Source organism: Chrysemys picta, chromosome 1 (genome assembly GCF_011386835.1).
Source record: "Chrysemys picta bellii isolate R12L10 chromosome 1, ASM1138683v2, whole genome shotgun sequence".
Classification (NCBI taxonomy): Eukaryota; Metazoa; Chordata; order Testudines; family Emydidae; genus Chrysemys; species Chrysemys picta.
The window spans coordinates 315,720,749-315,736,012 of record NC_088791.1 but is presented as its reverse complement, the minus strand read 5'-3'; the positions used below and the strand labels follow the sequence as shown (position 1 = coordinate 315,736,012).

The window sequence follows — 15,264 nt, the reverse complement described above, 5'->3', positions numbered from 1 at the left end:
CGCAACCCCATTTTAATGGGGTCACCAGGGCTGGCTTAGAGTTGCTGGGACCCAGAGCTGAAGCCCAAGCCCCACTGCCCAGGACTGAAGTCCAAGGGTTTCAACCCTGGGTGGCAGGGCTAGGTTACAGGCCCCCTTGGACTTTGGCTTTGTCCCCCTTAAACTCCCCACCGCCACCACATGGGGCGGAGGGGCTCAGGCTTCAGTGCCCCCTTCTGGTGTCATGTAGTATTTTTTGTTGTCAGAAGGGGATCGCGGTGCAATGAAGATTGAGAACCCATGATCTAATGTTAGGGGCTTTACTGGACAACCGTTTGAACCATTAACGACATATTCACTGCTCCACCTTTTAATGAAGGTGGCCTCTCTCATCGCCATCATGTCTGCCAGATGGGTGGGGGAGCTAGGGGACCTTGTGGGACGCCCACCATGCACAACATTCTTCAAAAATAAGGTGACCTTAAGAACGCATCCCAAGTTCTTAAACTAAGATTGCCTCCTCATTCCATCTGTATCATCCCATTCATCTCCCATTGTTCTTCCCAAAACCCCATGGGAATAAACAAGAAGCAGCACTCCACACCCTGGACATTCAAAGCGTGCTAGCCTTTTACATCAAGAGAACAAAGACTTTTTGAAAGTCACCAAAATTATTCTTCTCCATCACAGAACTCTCAAAAGGAGATACCATATCTAAACAGAGACTGTCTAAATGGATCTCCGGATGCATTGAGTTTTGCTATCGTCAACAACAGCTTCAGCCCCCACCGGAGACCCACACACATTCCACCAGATCTCTATCTGCTTTGATAGCCTTTCTTAACAACGTACCCATTATGAACATCTACAAAGCAGCAGCCTGGGTGTTAGCCCGTACATTCAGACAACGTTATGCATTAGAGCAGCATTCATCATCAGATGCTCTAGTCACCTAAAGTGGACCTCCCATAGGGACACACCTCGAAGAAGAGGAAAAAGTTACCCTGTGCAGTAACTGAGGTTCTTCGAGATGGTTGTCCCTGTGTGTGCTCCCTTACTCTCCCTCTTCTTCAGAGTTTTCACATTAAATACTTCGGTAGAGACAGAACTGAGAGTAGAGTGTTGGTCGCACGGTGCTATGTAACTGCCTGAGGCAGTGCAAGATGGGGACCGGCACTGTGGTGCACCCGCAGAGACAACCATCTTGAAGAACATTAGTTACTGTGCAGGGTGAGTAATTTTCTCTTCTTTCTTCTCCTTGTAACAAACTTTTATGTACTTGAAAACTGTTATCGTGTCCCCGCCCTCAGTCGTCTCTTCTCCAAACTAAACAAACCCAATTTTTTCAATCTTCCCTCATAGGTTATGTTTTCCAGACTTTTTTAATAATTTTTGTTGCTCTTCTCTGGACTTTCTCCAAGAATGATGGTTAGTTTGGTTTTTTTGCAACAGTGTAACACCGTTGACTCATTTAGCTTGTGATGCACTGTGACCTCCCAATCCCTTTCTGCAGTACTCCTTCCTAGGCAGTCATTTCCCATTTTGTATGTGTGCAACCGATTGTTACTTCCTAAGTGGAGTACAATGTACCCCCACACCTAAGAGGTTGGAACGCCAGTACTTTGTCCTGTCCAAAAAGGGCTGACTTTTTTTTCCCTCGCACACACCTCTTCTGGAACACTCTCACCCCCACTTCAGTAGTGGTGCACGCAGCAACTGAGCAGGCGAGACAGCACTCACATGCCTCCACCCTCCTGGATAGGGCAGCAAAATGCCTTGACCTTCTGGGCCATAAGGCATACATTTCCGTGGCCATGCAATTCCACATCTCTAACAAGAAGGCTCTGCTAGTGAAGTTTGACTTTAATAACTATGCCAACCTAACAGAGTTCCTGGAGGATCTGCTGCAGGACAAACGGCAGTGTTTCCAGGCCCTGGTGGAGGAAGGTCACTTGACGGCCAAGGTTAGCCTCCATGCTGTGGTGGATGCAGCGGATGCATCCTCCCGCTCTCTCACCTTGCAGTGAGAGTCCTGGTTGCAATCCTCTGGGTTCCTCAGGAAGGTCCAGACCTCCATCCAGGACCTTCCCATCAATAAGAACAAGCTATTCTCCACAAAGACAGATGAGTCCCTCCACTCTTTGAAGGACTTGAATGATGTTCCCGTCTCTCGGGATATAGAATCATAGAAGATTAGGGTTGAAAGAGACCTCAGGAGGTCATCTAGTCCAATCCCCTGCTCAAAGCAGGACCAACCCCAACTAAATCATCCCAGCCAGGGCTTTGTTAAGCCGGGCCTTAAAAACCTCTAAGGATGGAGATTCCACCACCTCCCTAAGTAACCCATTCCAGGGCTTCACCATCCTCCTAGTGAAATAGTTTTTCCTAATATCCAACCTAGACCTCCCCCACTGCAACTTGAGACCATTGCTTCTTGTTCTGTCATCTGCCACCACTGAGAACAGCCTAGCTCTATCCTCTTTGGAACCCCCCGTCAGGTAGTTGAAGGATGCTATCAAATCCCCCACACACACACTCTTCTCTTCTGCAGACTAAATAAGCCCAGTTCCATCAGCCTCTCCTCATAAGTCCCCCCAGCCCCTTAATCATTTTCATTGCCCTCCACTGGACTCTCTCCAATTTGTCCACATCCTTTCTGTAGTGGGGGGCCCGAAACTGGACGCAGTATTCCAGATGTAGCCTCACCAGTGCCAAATAGAGGGGAATAATCACTTACCTTGATCTGCTGGCAGTGCTTCTACTAATGCAGCCCAATATGCCGTTAGCCTTCTTGGCAACAAGGGCACACTGTTGACTCATATCCAGCATCTCATCCACTGTAATTCCCAGGTCCTTTCTGCAGAACTGCCACTTAGCTAGTTGGTCCCCAGCTTGTAGCAGTGCATGGGATTCTTCTGTCCTAAGTGCAGGACTCTGCACTTGTCCTTGTTGAACCTCCATCAGATTTCTTTTGGGCATTCCTCCAATTTGTCTAGGTCACTCTTGACCTTATCCCTACCCTCCGGTGTATCTACCTCTCCCCCCAACTTAGTGTCATCTGTGAACTTGGTGAGGGTGCAGTCCATCCCATCATCCAGATCATTAATGAAGATGCTGAACAAAACCAGCCCCTGGACCAACCCTTAGGGCACTCCACTTGATACTGGCTGCCAACTAGACATTGAGCCGTTGATCGCTACCTGTTGAGCCTGACGATGTAGCCAGCTTTCTATCCATCTTATAGTCCATTCTTCCAATCCATACTTTTTTAACTTGCTGGCAAGAATACTGTGGGAGACTGTATCAAAAGCTTTGCTAAAGTCAAGGTATATCACGTCCACTGCTTTCCCCATATCCACAAAGCCAATTATTTCATCATAGAAGGCAATCAGGTTGGTCAGACATGACTTGCCCTTGGTGAATCCATGTTCCCTGTTCCTGATCACCTTTCTCTCCTCCAAGTGCTTCTAAATGGATTCCTTGATGACCTGCTCCATAATTTTTCCGGGACTGAGGCGAGGCTGATGGATCTGTAGTTCACCGTATTCTCTTTCTTCCCTTTTTTAAAGATAGGCACTATATTTGCCTTTTTCCAATCATCCGGGACCTCCCCCGATTGCCATGAGTTTTCAAAGATAATGGCCAGTGGCTTTGCAATCACATCAGCCAACTCTCTCAGCGCCCTCGGATGCATTGCATCCATCCCCATCGACTTGTGCATGTCCAGCTTTTCTAAATAGTCCTTAACCTGTTCTTTAACCTATTCATATACACTGACACCCTGTCAGAAGCAACAGAGACCAATTTTCCGGTCACACTCCCTATGCCCCATACAAGGTCACCTACCCTTGGTATCAGGAGCCTGCACGACACCGCCCCCAGTCCCCAGGGCTTCTACTCTCCGTACTTTCTCAGCCTGAAAAAGGGAGGAGGACTCTGCCCTATACTTGATCTCCAACTACTCAATATATATATATTAGGAAAACCAGGTTCTGTATAGTGACACTCACTTGCATCATCCCCTCCCTTTCCCAGGAGGCATAGCTCTGGATGTGAAGGATGTGTACTACCACATCGACATCCATCTGGGCCACCGCAGGCTTCTTTGCTTCCGCGTGAGCGACAAGCACTACCAGTTCAGACTTCTCCCCTTTGACACTGCGATGGCCCCAAGAGTCTTCACTGAAGTCTTGGTGGTCATGGCTGCTCCAACTAAGACTACTGGGGTACTCTATGATCCCTTTCTTAGATGACTGGCTTCTGGTGCCTCCCCAAGATGGCATTGATCATCCGTCCTCTCTGCTGTCTTCTCACCACTCTCGACGGCTTGACGTCTGTTTCAATGAGGAGAAATCTGTGTTCATCCTGATGCAGACAGTCCACTTAATCGGAGCATGCCTGGATTCTGTAGCAACTCAGGTCTTTCTCCTGGCAGGATATTTCGCTGCCCTGATGGCCCTACACTACAACTCACACACCAGAGTGCGCCGCTGTCTGTCTCTTTGTGGGCATATGGCAGCCTGCACCCATGTGACTCTGCATGCCCATCTGCACTTGCGCTGTCTACTGCTGTGGCTCCTATCCGTCTGCAGACCACACTTCGACCACATGGCCACCACACTGATTGTCTCACGTCCAGTCCAGGCCTCCCTCACATGGTGGACCAACCCTTTCAAGTGATGATAGGTACCTCCTTTGCCACTCCTTTCCCAACCACCACCCTCACCACGGACGCCTCCCTAGCCAGTTGGGGTGCCCACCTGGGCAGCCATGCCATCCAAGGGGCTTGGATTCAGCATGAAGCCCACATACACATCAATATCCTGGAGATGCAGGCGGGGTTCGCCTCATCTGCCATATGTTCCTGCCCTTATCTGAGCTCTCCACATTCAGCTCCTTTCTGACAATACCACTGCGGTGGCATACGTAAACAGGCGGGAGGGCACCAAGTCCTAGTCACTTTGTGCAGAGTCCATCCGATTCTGGAACTCGTGTATCCACCACAATGTCCTACTCGATGCAGCGTACCTCCTGCAAGTGCAGAACTCTCTTCGGACACACTCGGGTGGACCTGGTACCTCAATTAAGAGTGGGAGCTACACATACCACTCCGCTCTGTCTGCCATGCCTGGGGCACTCTTCACTGGGACTTCTTCACCACTCACAAAAAACACAAGTTTCCCCTCTACTGCTCCTGGGGGACCATGGAGCGCAATTCCCAGGGCAATGTTCTCCTTCTTCTGTGGTGGGACGGTCTCTGCTATGCCTTCCCCTATTCCCCTCCTTTCCCAAATACTGCGCAGGATCTGTTGAAATTGAGCCACAGCCCTACTGATAACTTTTGCTCTGACAGTTCTGGTTTTCAGACTCTCCCCCCACCCCTCAATCTACTTCCTCACACTGCCAGACCTCCTCACCCAGCACCAGGGCAGAATCTGACATCCCAGCCCAGGCTCGCTTCACCTCACAGCCTGGTTTTTGGATGGGACTTGCATGTAAACAATGCCTGCTTGACATCGGTACATCACCTACTTAAGCAGCAGACGAGAACATAAGAATGGCCATAGTGAATCATACCAAAGGTCCATCTAGTCCAGTATCCTGTCTTCCGACAGTGGCCAATGCCAGGTACTTTAGAGGGAATGAAGAGAACAGGTAAAGATCAAGTGATCCATCCCGTGTTGCCCATTCCCAGCTTCTGGCAAACAGAGGGTAGGGACACCATCCCTGCCCACCCTGGCTAGTAACCACTATCCTCCATGAATTTATCTAGTTCTTTTTTGAACTCTGTTATAGTCTTGGCCTTCACAACATCCTCTGGCAAAGAGTTCCACAGGTTGACTGTGCCTTGTGTGAAAAAAATAATTCTTTTGGTTTGTTTTAAACCTGCAGCCTATGAATTTGATTTGGTGATCCCCAGGTTCTTGTGCTATGAGGAGTAAATAACACTTCCTTATTTACTTTCTCCACACCAGTCTTGATTTTTATAGACTTCTATCAAATCCCAAGCTGAAAAGTCCCAGTCTTATTAATCTCTCCTCATATGGAAGATGTTCAATTCCCCTAATCATTTTTGTTCCCCTTTTCTGTACCTTTTCCAATTCCAGTATATCTTTTTTTTGAGATGGGGTGACCACTTCATGCAGTATTCAAGATGTGGGCGTACCATGGATTTATATAGAGACAACATATTTTCTGTCTTACTATCTGTCGCTTTCCTAATGATTCCGAACATTGTTAGCTTTTTTGACTGCCATTGTATATTGAGTGGGTGTTCCCAGAGAACTATCCACAATGACTCCAAGATCTATTTCTTGAGTGATAACAGGTAATTTAGACTCCATCATTTTATATGTATAGTTGGGATTGTTTTCCAATGTTTATTACTTTGCATTTATCAACATTGAATTTCATCTGCCATTTTGTTGCCCAGTCGCCCAGTTTTGTGAGATCCCTTTGTAACTCTTCACATTCTGCTTTTCACTTAACTATCTTGAGTAGTTTTGTATCATCTGCAAATTTTGCAACCTCCTGTTTACCCTTTTTTCCAGATTGTTTATAAATATGTTGAACAGTACTGGTCCCAGAACAGACCCCTGGGGGACACCAATTTTTACTTCTCTCCATTCTGAGACCTGGCGATTTATTCCTACTCTTTGTTTCCCTTTTGTGAGGGACCTTATCAAAGGCTTTCTGAAAATGTAAGTATACTATATCCACTGGATCCCCCATGTCCATATGCTTGTTGATCCCCCTCAAAGAATTCTAATAGATTGGTGAGGCATGATTTCCCTTTACAAAAACTATGTTGACTCTTCCCCGACAAATCATGTTCACCTATATGAGCTTCCACACAGGCTTACTATGCTGTGAAATTGAAGCGTTTCACCTCCTGGGTGCAATGCCAGCATCTCCCCCTTAGTGATGTCTCCGTCCCCACCATGCTGGACTACTTCCTGGATTTAAAGACTTCAGGCCTTTCCCTCAGCTCAGTCCAAGTCCACTTTATGGTATTTAGTGCCTTCCTCCCACCTATGGATGGCCACTTGGTGTTTTCCCACCCCTCCACCACCTGCTTTCTGAAAGGGCTGATGAACACTTCCCACCAGTCCTTAAACCAACTCCCCCCTGGAACCTCAATCTTGTACTTTCTGCCCTCATCAGACCTCCCTTCGAGCCCCTGGCCACATGTTTCCTCTCACACTTATCCATGAAGGTCATATTTGTTGTGGCCATCACTTCCACTAGGCAGGTCAGCGAATTGGGAGCCATGATGGCTGACCTCCCCCATAAACTTCCATAAAAAGTTTTGTTGCATCTTTACCCTAAGTTTCTCACAAAAGTGGTCTCTGAGTTCCACCTCAACCAGTCAATCCATCTCCCGGTCTTCCATCCTAAGCCATACTTCACTCCAACAGGCAGGACTCTGCATTCATAGGATGTCCGCTGTGCACTTGTGTTCTACCTTGACAGGACCCGCTCTTTTGCACCTCTCCATGCCTTTTCATAGCCCTTGCAGAAAGGTTGCTAGGCCAACCCCTTTCTTCACAGCTCATGTCGAAGTTCATCTCTACCTGCATCATAGAGTGCTACAGGTAGTCAGGATTACAGCCCACTGCTTCACGTACAGCTACCTCCGCCTCCCTAGTGGACATCCCCTTGCAAGACATATACCAGGTGGCAACCTGGCGCTCTGTGCGTATCTTCACCACCTACTGTGCCATCGCCCAGGGAGCGACTGAAGATGTAGCTGTGGGCTGTGCTGTCCTGCAGACAGCGATACCTCGTTTGTCCTCATACCCGCCTCCAAGCTGAGCTTTGCTTGATTCTCACCTGCATTTGGATACATATAGGAACCATCACTCGAAGAAGAAGAGGAGATTACTTACCTGTAACTGGATGCGTGATCCCTATTTGTATTCCAATACCCACTCACTGTCCCCTCTGGTACGGACTGCGCTACTCAGTGCGAAGAGGGTGACTGAGGGACCGTCTCCCTGCATAGCCTCTTAACCTCACCTGGAGCACGAGGTAACGTATCATGCACATCAGTGGACACTGCTAGTGAAAACTTCCTGCTTCAGTGTATGGCGCACATGTGCACCCAAGTTTGGAATACAAATAGGGACCACATATCTTGAAGAACTGCCAGTTACAGGTAAGTCATTTCCTCTTTCATTACTATTATGTTGACAAAATCTCAGCCATGATGTTATGTGCATTATGGCAGTAGTCTACTTTGTTTTATTCAAACAGGAACGTCCAGATAATCCATGGGGCAAAGTATCTGTTAATCTTTATTTTGATGGGATGTCACTTTCTTCCTTTATGGCATACCACAAATACTGCATTTTTGAAGATTGTCCGGATATATCAAATCTGGTAAGTAAGATTTATTTTTTGTTTTTGCTGCTCTAGTGGCTCTGAAAGATTAAACATTTAATCAATTTATGGTTGTGACCTTCCCCCCAGGTTATTGTCATTAATACTTTGTCACACTTTAATGCCTTTTTGGTTTGTTGTATGTTACTAATGTCTAAAAATGTATAAATCAGCAATGTCAAAGGCATAGTTTGCAAGTAGAAAAAAACATAGGTACAACTTCTTGCCAAAGTGACATGGAAATTCTTAGGGAATTGCAAACTCTTTGCTCTTGAATTCATCCATAGCAACAGTGATAACTGTACTGAAAATGATAGCTACTTAATTTTAAATTTTATTAATGAATTTATTATTTTAAACTGATATAAAACTTACAGTTCTTCTTCGAGTGATTGCTCATGTGCATTCCAATAGGTGTGTGCATGCACTGTGTGCACCATCGCCGGAAAGCTTTTCCCCTAGTGGTACCCGTCGGTTAGGCTGTGGAGACCCCTAGAGTGACACCTTTATGGCGGTGTATATATGTCCCTGCTGACCCGCCGCCTGCTCAGTTCCTTCTTACCGCTCATGACGGTCGTTGGAACAGCTCAGTCTTTTGTATCTGCAAATGCGTTACCTAGTGGTTCCCTTGTTTTTGTGTGAATAGTGGTTAGTTAGTTGTTAATAGTTGTAGATCTGTTTAGCTTACTTTAGGGGGCTTCCCCTCCTTCTACTCTCCCCGGCACCAGGGCATGCCTTGGTTGCAGGGGTTTAAGGCGTGCTAGTGGTGGGCAAAACCTATGTCCACAAGTGATCCTCACGCCACCTGTCTCAAGTGCCTCGGGGAGGGCCATCAAACAGATAAGTGCCCAATTTGCCGCAGCTTCAGATCCTGGACTCAGAGGGAGCAGGACTATCGTCTGAAGCTCCTCCTGATGGAGTCGGCCCTTCAGCCAGAGCCGACACTGGCATCCTCGGTGTGCAGCGCACTGGCCTCGGTGTGGGATGTCCCGGCATCGAGGAAGGTCTCCACCAGCGAGCACCAGCACCGCTCCCCAGCCTGCAAGGCCAGTACCATGAGGCGTCACCGTTCACGTTCCTGGTGCCGCATAAAGAAAAAGAAACCAGACAGGGGATGTTCCCTTGTCAAGAAACCGAGGGGGGATTCCAGTGGGGTGCATCCTCCGGCGGGACACCCTCGGTCTGGTGCTCAAGAACCGGTGCCGTTGACTCCGGCCCGAGTGGCAGAGCCATTGAATCCGGTGAGAATGGACTCCCCTACCCGGGACGATTTGGAGGAAAAGCTTGACCTCCCTTCCACTCCGGACACACATGAGGTAGTTCGAGACCTCATTGCCATGATGGCACAGTACCTAGCTTCGCAAACTCAGACACCACCAGTAGCACCGGCAACGGCACAACTGCGGTGTCAAGCCCGGCACTGCGGATGGCTCCAACATCCGTCGCGGCACCGATGGCAGCATCGCCATTGATTCATCATCGGGGGAAGCCCATGATGTTGCAGCACCGATCTCCGTCTCCCCGGTACTGATCACTGGTACCATCAGGCTCTGGTCCCCCATGGTCGGGTACTGTATACTCGTCAGAGTCGGACGCCGAATCGTCTGTCTCCCGAAGCAGCCACTCCGGTCCCGGCACCGTAGGCCAGCGGAACAACCAGCACCAGCCATCACTTGGCCACCCCAGTGGCAGGGCCCAGTACAATGGCCCTTTTGGACCCCTAGGCCCTACCACCAGGCTCAGGGATCCAGGCCGGTATCTGTAGTGTCAGCCCCCCTGTACTCCTCCATCAGCAACATCGCTGGCACGCTACACCCCTAGGTCCCCTGAGGACTCCGTACAAGACAGGGCTGCTGAACTGCCACAGGCAAGCGCAGTCCCTCCTCCACCAACGTCGGTGGCTCCTGAACCTCTTGTCTTGGGGAGCTCCGAGGTACCTGACCCGACCTCCAGAAAACCAGAGGGGCTGGAAGACCCCGTCCCAGGAACCTCTTCACTGGATGAGGCAGTGGTGGGCACATCTACCACTCTACCACCAATGGACACCAAAGGCTACCAAGACCTGCTCAGGAGGGTGGCAGTTAACCTTAACCTCCAGGCAGGGGAGGTTATGGAGAACGCGGATCCAATGGTGGACATCCTCACTTCCGAGGGTCCTTCTAGAGTGGCCTTGCCCCCATAAGGACAGTTCAGAACTCCACGAAGGTGCTCTGGCAAACCCTGGCCTCTATACCACCAATGGCTAAAGGGGGTCAAGAGACGCTACTTTGTGCCGCAAAAGGGCTATGAGCACCTTTTTACCCACCCCCAGCCGGGGACTCTGGTGGTGGTTGCAGCAAACCACAAGGAGTGGCAAGGACAGCCAGGCCCTGCACCTAAGTCACGGGACACCAAGAAGCTGGATCTCTTTGGCCATAAAGTCTATTTGACTGGTGGGCTCCAGCTTCGAGTAGCGAATCAGTAGGCAGTGCTTAGCCGATACGCCTTTAATTCCTGGAGCTTGTTGGCTAAGTTCCAGGAGTTAATCCCGGCCGACTCTCAAGGAGTTTGGTGCGCTCCTTGAAGGGGGTAGAGTGGTGTCTAGGACCGCCCTCCAGGCAACACTGGACGCGGCGGACTCTGCGGCTCGAACCATGGCCACTGCCATTGCAATGAGGCGCAGCGTGTGGCTCCAGGTTTTGGGTATCCCACTGGAGGTCCAGAATACCATACAGCACCTCCCTTTGACTGCAAGAGCCTGTTCGCTAAAAACAAGGACACGGGCCTGAATAGCCTAAAGGACTCTTGTGTGACTCTGGAGTCTCGGGGGCTACGCACCCTAGGGCCTCAGAGAAAGCCCTTTACACCTCAGCCCCCATCCCGCTTCTACCCTGGGCCTCCTAGACGAGATCCATCAAGAAGAAGGGGCAGGAATAATAGGAGGCGCCCACCGCACTCCTCCTCGCGCCAAGGCTAGGGTTCAGCCAAATAGGCTTGGGGCCAGTGGGCTAACTTTTGAAGATGCGCCGGAGGACGGCGCACCAGTAGCCATCTTGGATTCCCCCCCCCCCCCCCCCCCAGTTTGTGAATCGACCTTCCCGCTTCTACCATGTTTGGTCTCAGATCATGTCAGACCGCTGGGTCCTCAGCATGGTAGGGGTATGATATTCTATCCAATTCTGTTCCCTCCAGCCCTCCCGTCCCTCTTCAGGGACCCCTCTCACGAGCAGCTCCTTTTACAGGAGATGCAATCGCTCCCAGCTCTAGGGGCAATAGAGGACATTCCTCAGGAATTCAGCAGCAAGGGGTTCTACTCCTGCTATTTCCTCATCCCCAAGGCCAAGGACGAACTTCAGCCTATCCTGGACCTACGAGACCACAACACATTCATAAACAGGGTGAAGTTTCGCATGGTCTCTCTGGCCACCAACATTCTCTCCATGGATCTGGGAGACTGGTACGCTGCCCTCGACTTGAAGGATACGTACTTTCACATTGCTATTATCCCAGCCCACAGACCCTTTGTCAGATTCGTGGTCAGTGGCCACCACTACCCTTTCAGGGTGTTCCCATTTGGCCTCTCAATGGCCCCCCGGGTGTTCACCAAGTGTATGGTGGTCGTGGCAGCCTTCCTCCGCAGGCACCAGGTGCAGGTATTCCTGTATCTGGACAACTGGCTCATCAAGGCCGAGTCCCAAGCATGGATGGCAGAACACATGTCCCTGGCCAAGGCTACGTTTCATAGGCTGGGACTTATATTGAACGAGCCCAAGTCCACATTGACACCCACACAAAGAATAGAGTTCATCGGCACTCTCTTGGACTCCACGCACACAAGGGAATTCTTTCCGGAACTGCGTTTCAAGTGCTCGCAGACATTATCAAGCCTTTACTCCGCTTTCCCACAACCACGGCCAGAAACTGTATGAAACTATTGGGGCACATGGCAGCCTGTACATACATGGTACAGTACGCCAGGCTGCACTTTCAGCCCCTCCAGGCGTGGTTAGCACAAGTGCACAGACTGGGCAGGGACCCATTGGACTTAATAGTGACCCTCCCGCCTCGGATTCTCAACTCTCTCCACTGGTGGTGGTAACCACTGCTGGTTTGTGCGGGAGTACCCTTTGCCAAGCCCCAACCTACGCTCTCCCTGGTCACGGATGCCTTGGTGCTCAGTTGGGGAGCACATCAGGGCAATATCAGAACCCAGGGCCTCTGGTCCCATACAGGGCTATCCCTGAACATCAATGTAAGGGAGTTGAGGGTGGTTCGCCTGGCATGCCAAGCAGTCCAGGCCCGCCTTCAGGGCATGTGCATATCAGTACTCACGGACAATACTGCAGCGATGTTCTATATAAACAAACAGGGTGGTTCTCACTCCTCTCCCCTGTGTCGGGAAGCCCTCATGCTGTGGGACTTTTGCATTGCCCATTCTATACACCTACAGGCGTCGCACCCTCTGGGGGCGCAGAACGAGCTGGCAACTGACTCAGTCGCTCGTTCCATGGACACAAATGGTCCCTCAGACCGGACATGGCTCACTCGATTTTTCCAGAGGTGGGGCTCTCCCTACATGTACCTGTTCACAATGCGGGGCAACAGGAAGTGCCAGAGGTTCTGCTCCTTCCTGAACCACAGCCCAGGCTCCACCATGGACGCCTTTCACTTGTCATGGACGGATCACCTGCTGTACACGTTCCTGCCATTCCCCCTCATACACAGAGTGCTCCTCAAGACTCGTCAGGACAGGGGTTCTTTGATCCTCATAGCGCCAGTGTGGCCTCGACAGCACTGGTTCACCATGTTACTGAACCTCTCAGTGGACAGACCTGTAGTGCCCCCTCTCTGTCCGACCCTAATCACACAGTACAGGACCACGGCTGTCTGCAACCCCCCAACCTGGAGTCCCTCCACCTCATGGTGTGGACGCTCCATGGCTGAACCCTCTTGAGCTTCAGTGCTCTCACTCAGTGAGGGAGGTCCTGTTAGGAACTAGGAAATCCTCCACTCAAGCCACGTACCCAGCTAAGTGGAAGCATTTCTCCATTTGGTCTCGACAAAGGGGAACTGAGCCACAATCAGCCCCAATTCCCATTATTTTGGACTATCTTTTATATGTCAAGCACCAAGGGTTAGCGATATCACACCTTGCGGCCATTTCGGCCTTTCACCTTTCATTTCGGTAACCCCATGGTGAGCAGGTTTCTGATGCTGTTTTTGGTAGGGCAGTCCTGCACTCAGCGATCAGGTGAACTCCAACACCTCCCCCTGGGTAACTGCTGGGAAGTCCCTTATTGGAATGCACATGAGCAATCACTCGAAGAAGAAAAAAATGGTTACTTACCTCTCGTAACTGTTGTTCTTTGAGATGTGTTGCTCATGTCCATTCCAAATCCCGGTGGCCGCCTCCCCACTGTTGGAGTATTCTGGCAAGAAGGAACTGAGCAGGCGGCGGGTCGGCAGGGCCATATATACACCGCCATAAAGGCGCCACTGTAGGGGTCTCCACAGCTGACCTGACAGGTACCGCTAGGGGAAAAGCTTTCCGGCGATCATGCACGCGGCACATGCGCACACCTGTTGGAATGGACGTGAGCAACACATCTCAAAGAACAACAGTTACGAGAGGTAAGTAACCATTTTTATGGACTATCATCCAAAAGGTACAATAGTTAACTTCAGAAAAGCATTTAAACTCTCAAATTATTTTTAAGGACACTTCTTCAGTAAGATATCTAACTCTCCCTGCTTCTTCTGATCTTGTTTCTCTAGAAGTGGCAGAAACTTCAGGGGGAGTGGCTTTTTCTCACCTCATCCTGAATAACATTTCCTCTCTATGGAGAGGGAGGAAGCCAAGATTTTTCTTCTATGCTTTGTTTTTGCTCCACTTTATATTCTCACTGCTCTGCACTTTCAGAGAATCACAGAAATGTAGGGCTGGAAGGGACTTCAAGAAGTCAAGTCCTGTCCCCTGTGCTGAGGCAAGACCAAGTAAATCTAGACCACCCAGATAGATATTTGTCCAGCCTTTTCTTTAAAACCTCTAATGATGGGGATGCCTCAACCTCTCTTGAGAGCCTATTCCACAGCTTAACTACCGTTACAGTTAGAAAGATTTTCCTAATATCTAACCTTAATTTCCCTTGCTTCAGAATAAGCTATTACTACTTATCCTACTTCCAGTGGACATGGAAGGCAATTGATCACATTCCTTTTTATAACAGCCCTTAACATATTTGAAGACTATTAGCAGGTCCCCCTCAGTCTTCTTTTCTCAAGACTAAAGATGTCCAGTTTAGAAAAACCTTTCTCAAAGGTCAAGTTTTCTAAGCCATTTATTTATTTATTTTTGCTATCCTCTGCACTCTCTCCAATTTGTCCACCACTTTGCTGAAATATGGAGCCCAGAATTGGACATAGTACTCCAGCTGAGGCCTCACGAGTGCCAAATACAGTGGGATAGTTCATCCCATGTCTTAGATTCAACACTCCAGCTAATATATGCCTCAATTATATTAGCCTTTTTTGCAGCTGCATCACATTGTTGACTCATGTTCAATTCACAGTTCATTTTAACCTCCAGATCTTTTTCAGCAGTACTACCACCTAGCCAATTATTCCCCATTTTGTAGTTGTGCATTTGATTTTTCCTTCCTAAGGTAGTACTTTATACTTGTTTTTATTGAATTTCACCTTGTGGATTTCAGATGAATTCTCCAATTTGTCAAGGTAATTTTGAATTATAATCCTTTCCTCCAAAATCCTAACAACCCCTTCAAGCTCGGTGTCATCCACAAGTTTTATAAATATATTCTCCACTCCATTATCCAAGTAATGAAAATATTGAAAGGTACCAGACCCAGGACTTACTCGTGGGACTCTACGAAATAAATCTCTCCAGTTTGACAGCAAACCATTGAT

The 15,264-nt window shown here is 49.2% G+C and overlaps 1 protein-coding gene across 4 annotated transcripts in view; it reads left to right on the top strand.

The window, feature by feature from the left end:
• RNF17 (ring finger protein 17) overlaps positions 1–15,264 on the top strand; it is a 238,012-nt gene that overhangs the window by 184,870 nt on the left and 37,878 nt on the right. For all 4 annotated transcript variants that reach the window (XM_042855146.2, XM_042855142.2, XM_008169321.4 and 1 more), the window contains one exon: positions 8,236–8,361. In XM_042855146.2, the coding sequence (XP_042711080.2) occupies positions 8,236–8,361 (126 nt within the window). The remainder of the gene's footprint in view (positions 1–8,235; positions 8,362–15,264) is intronic.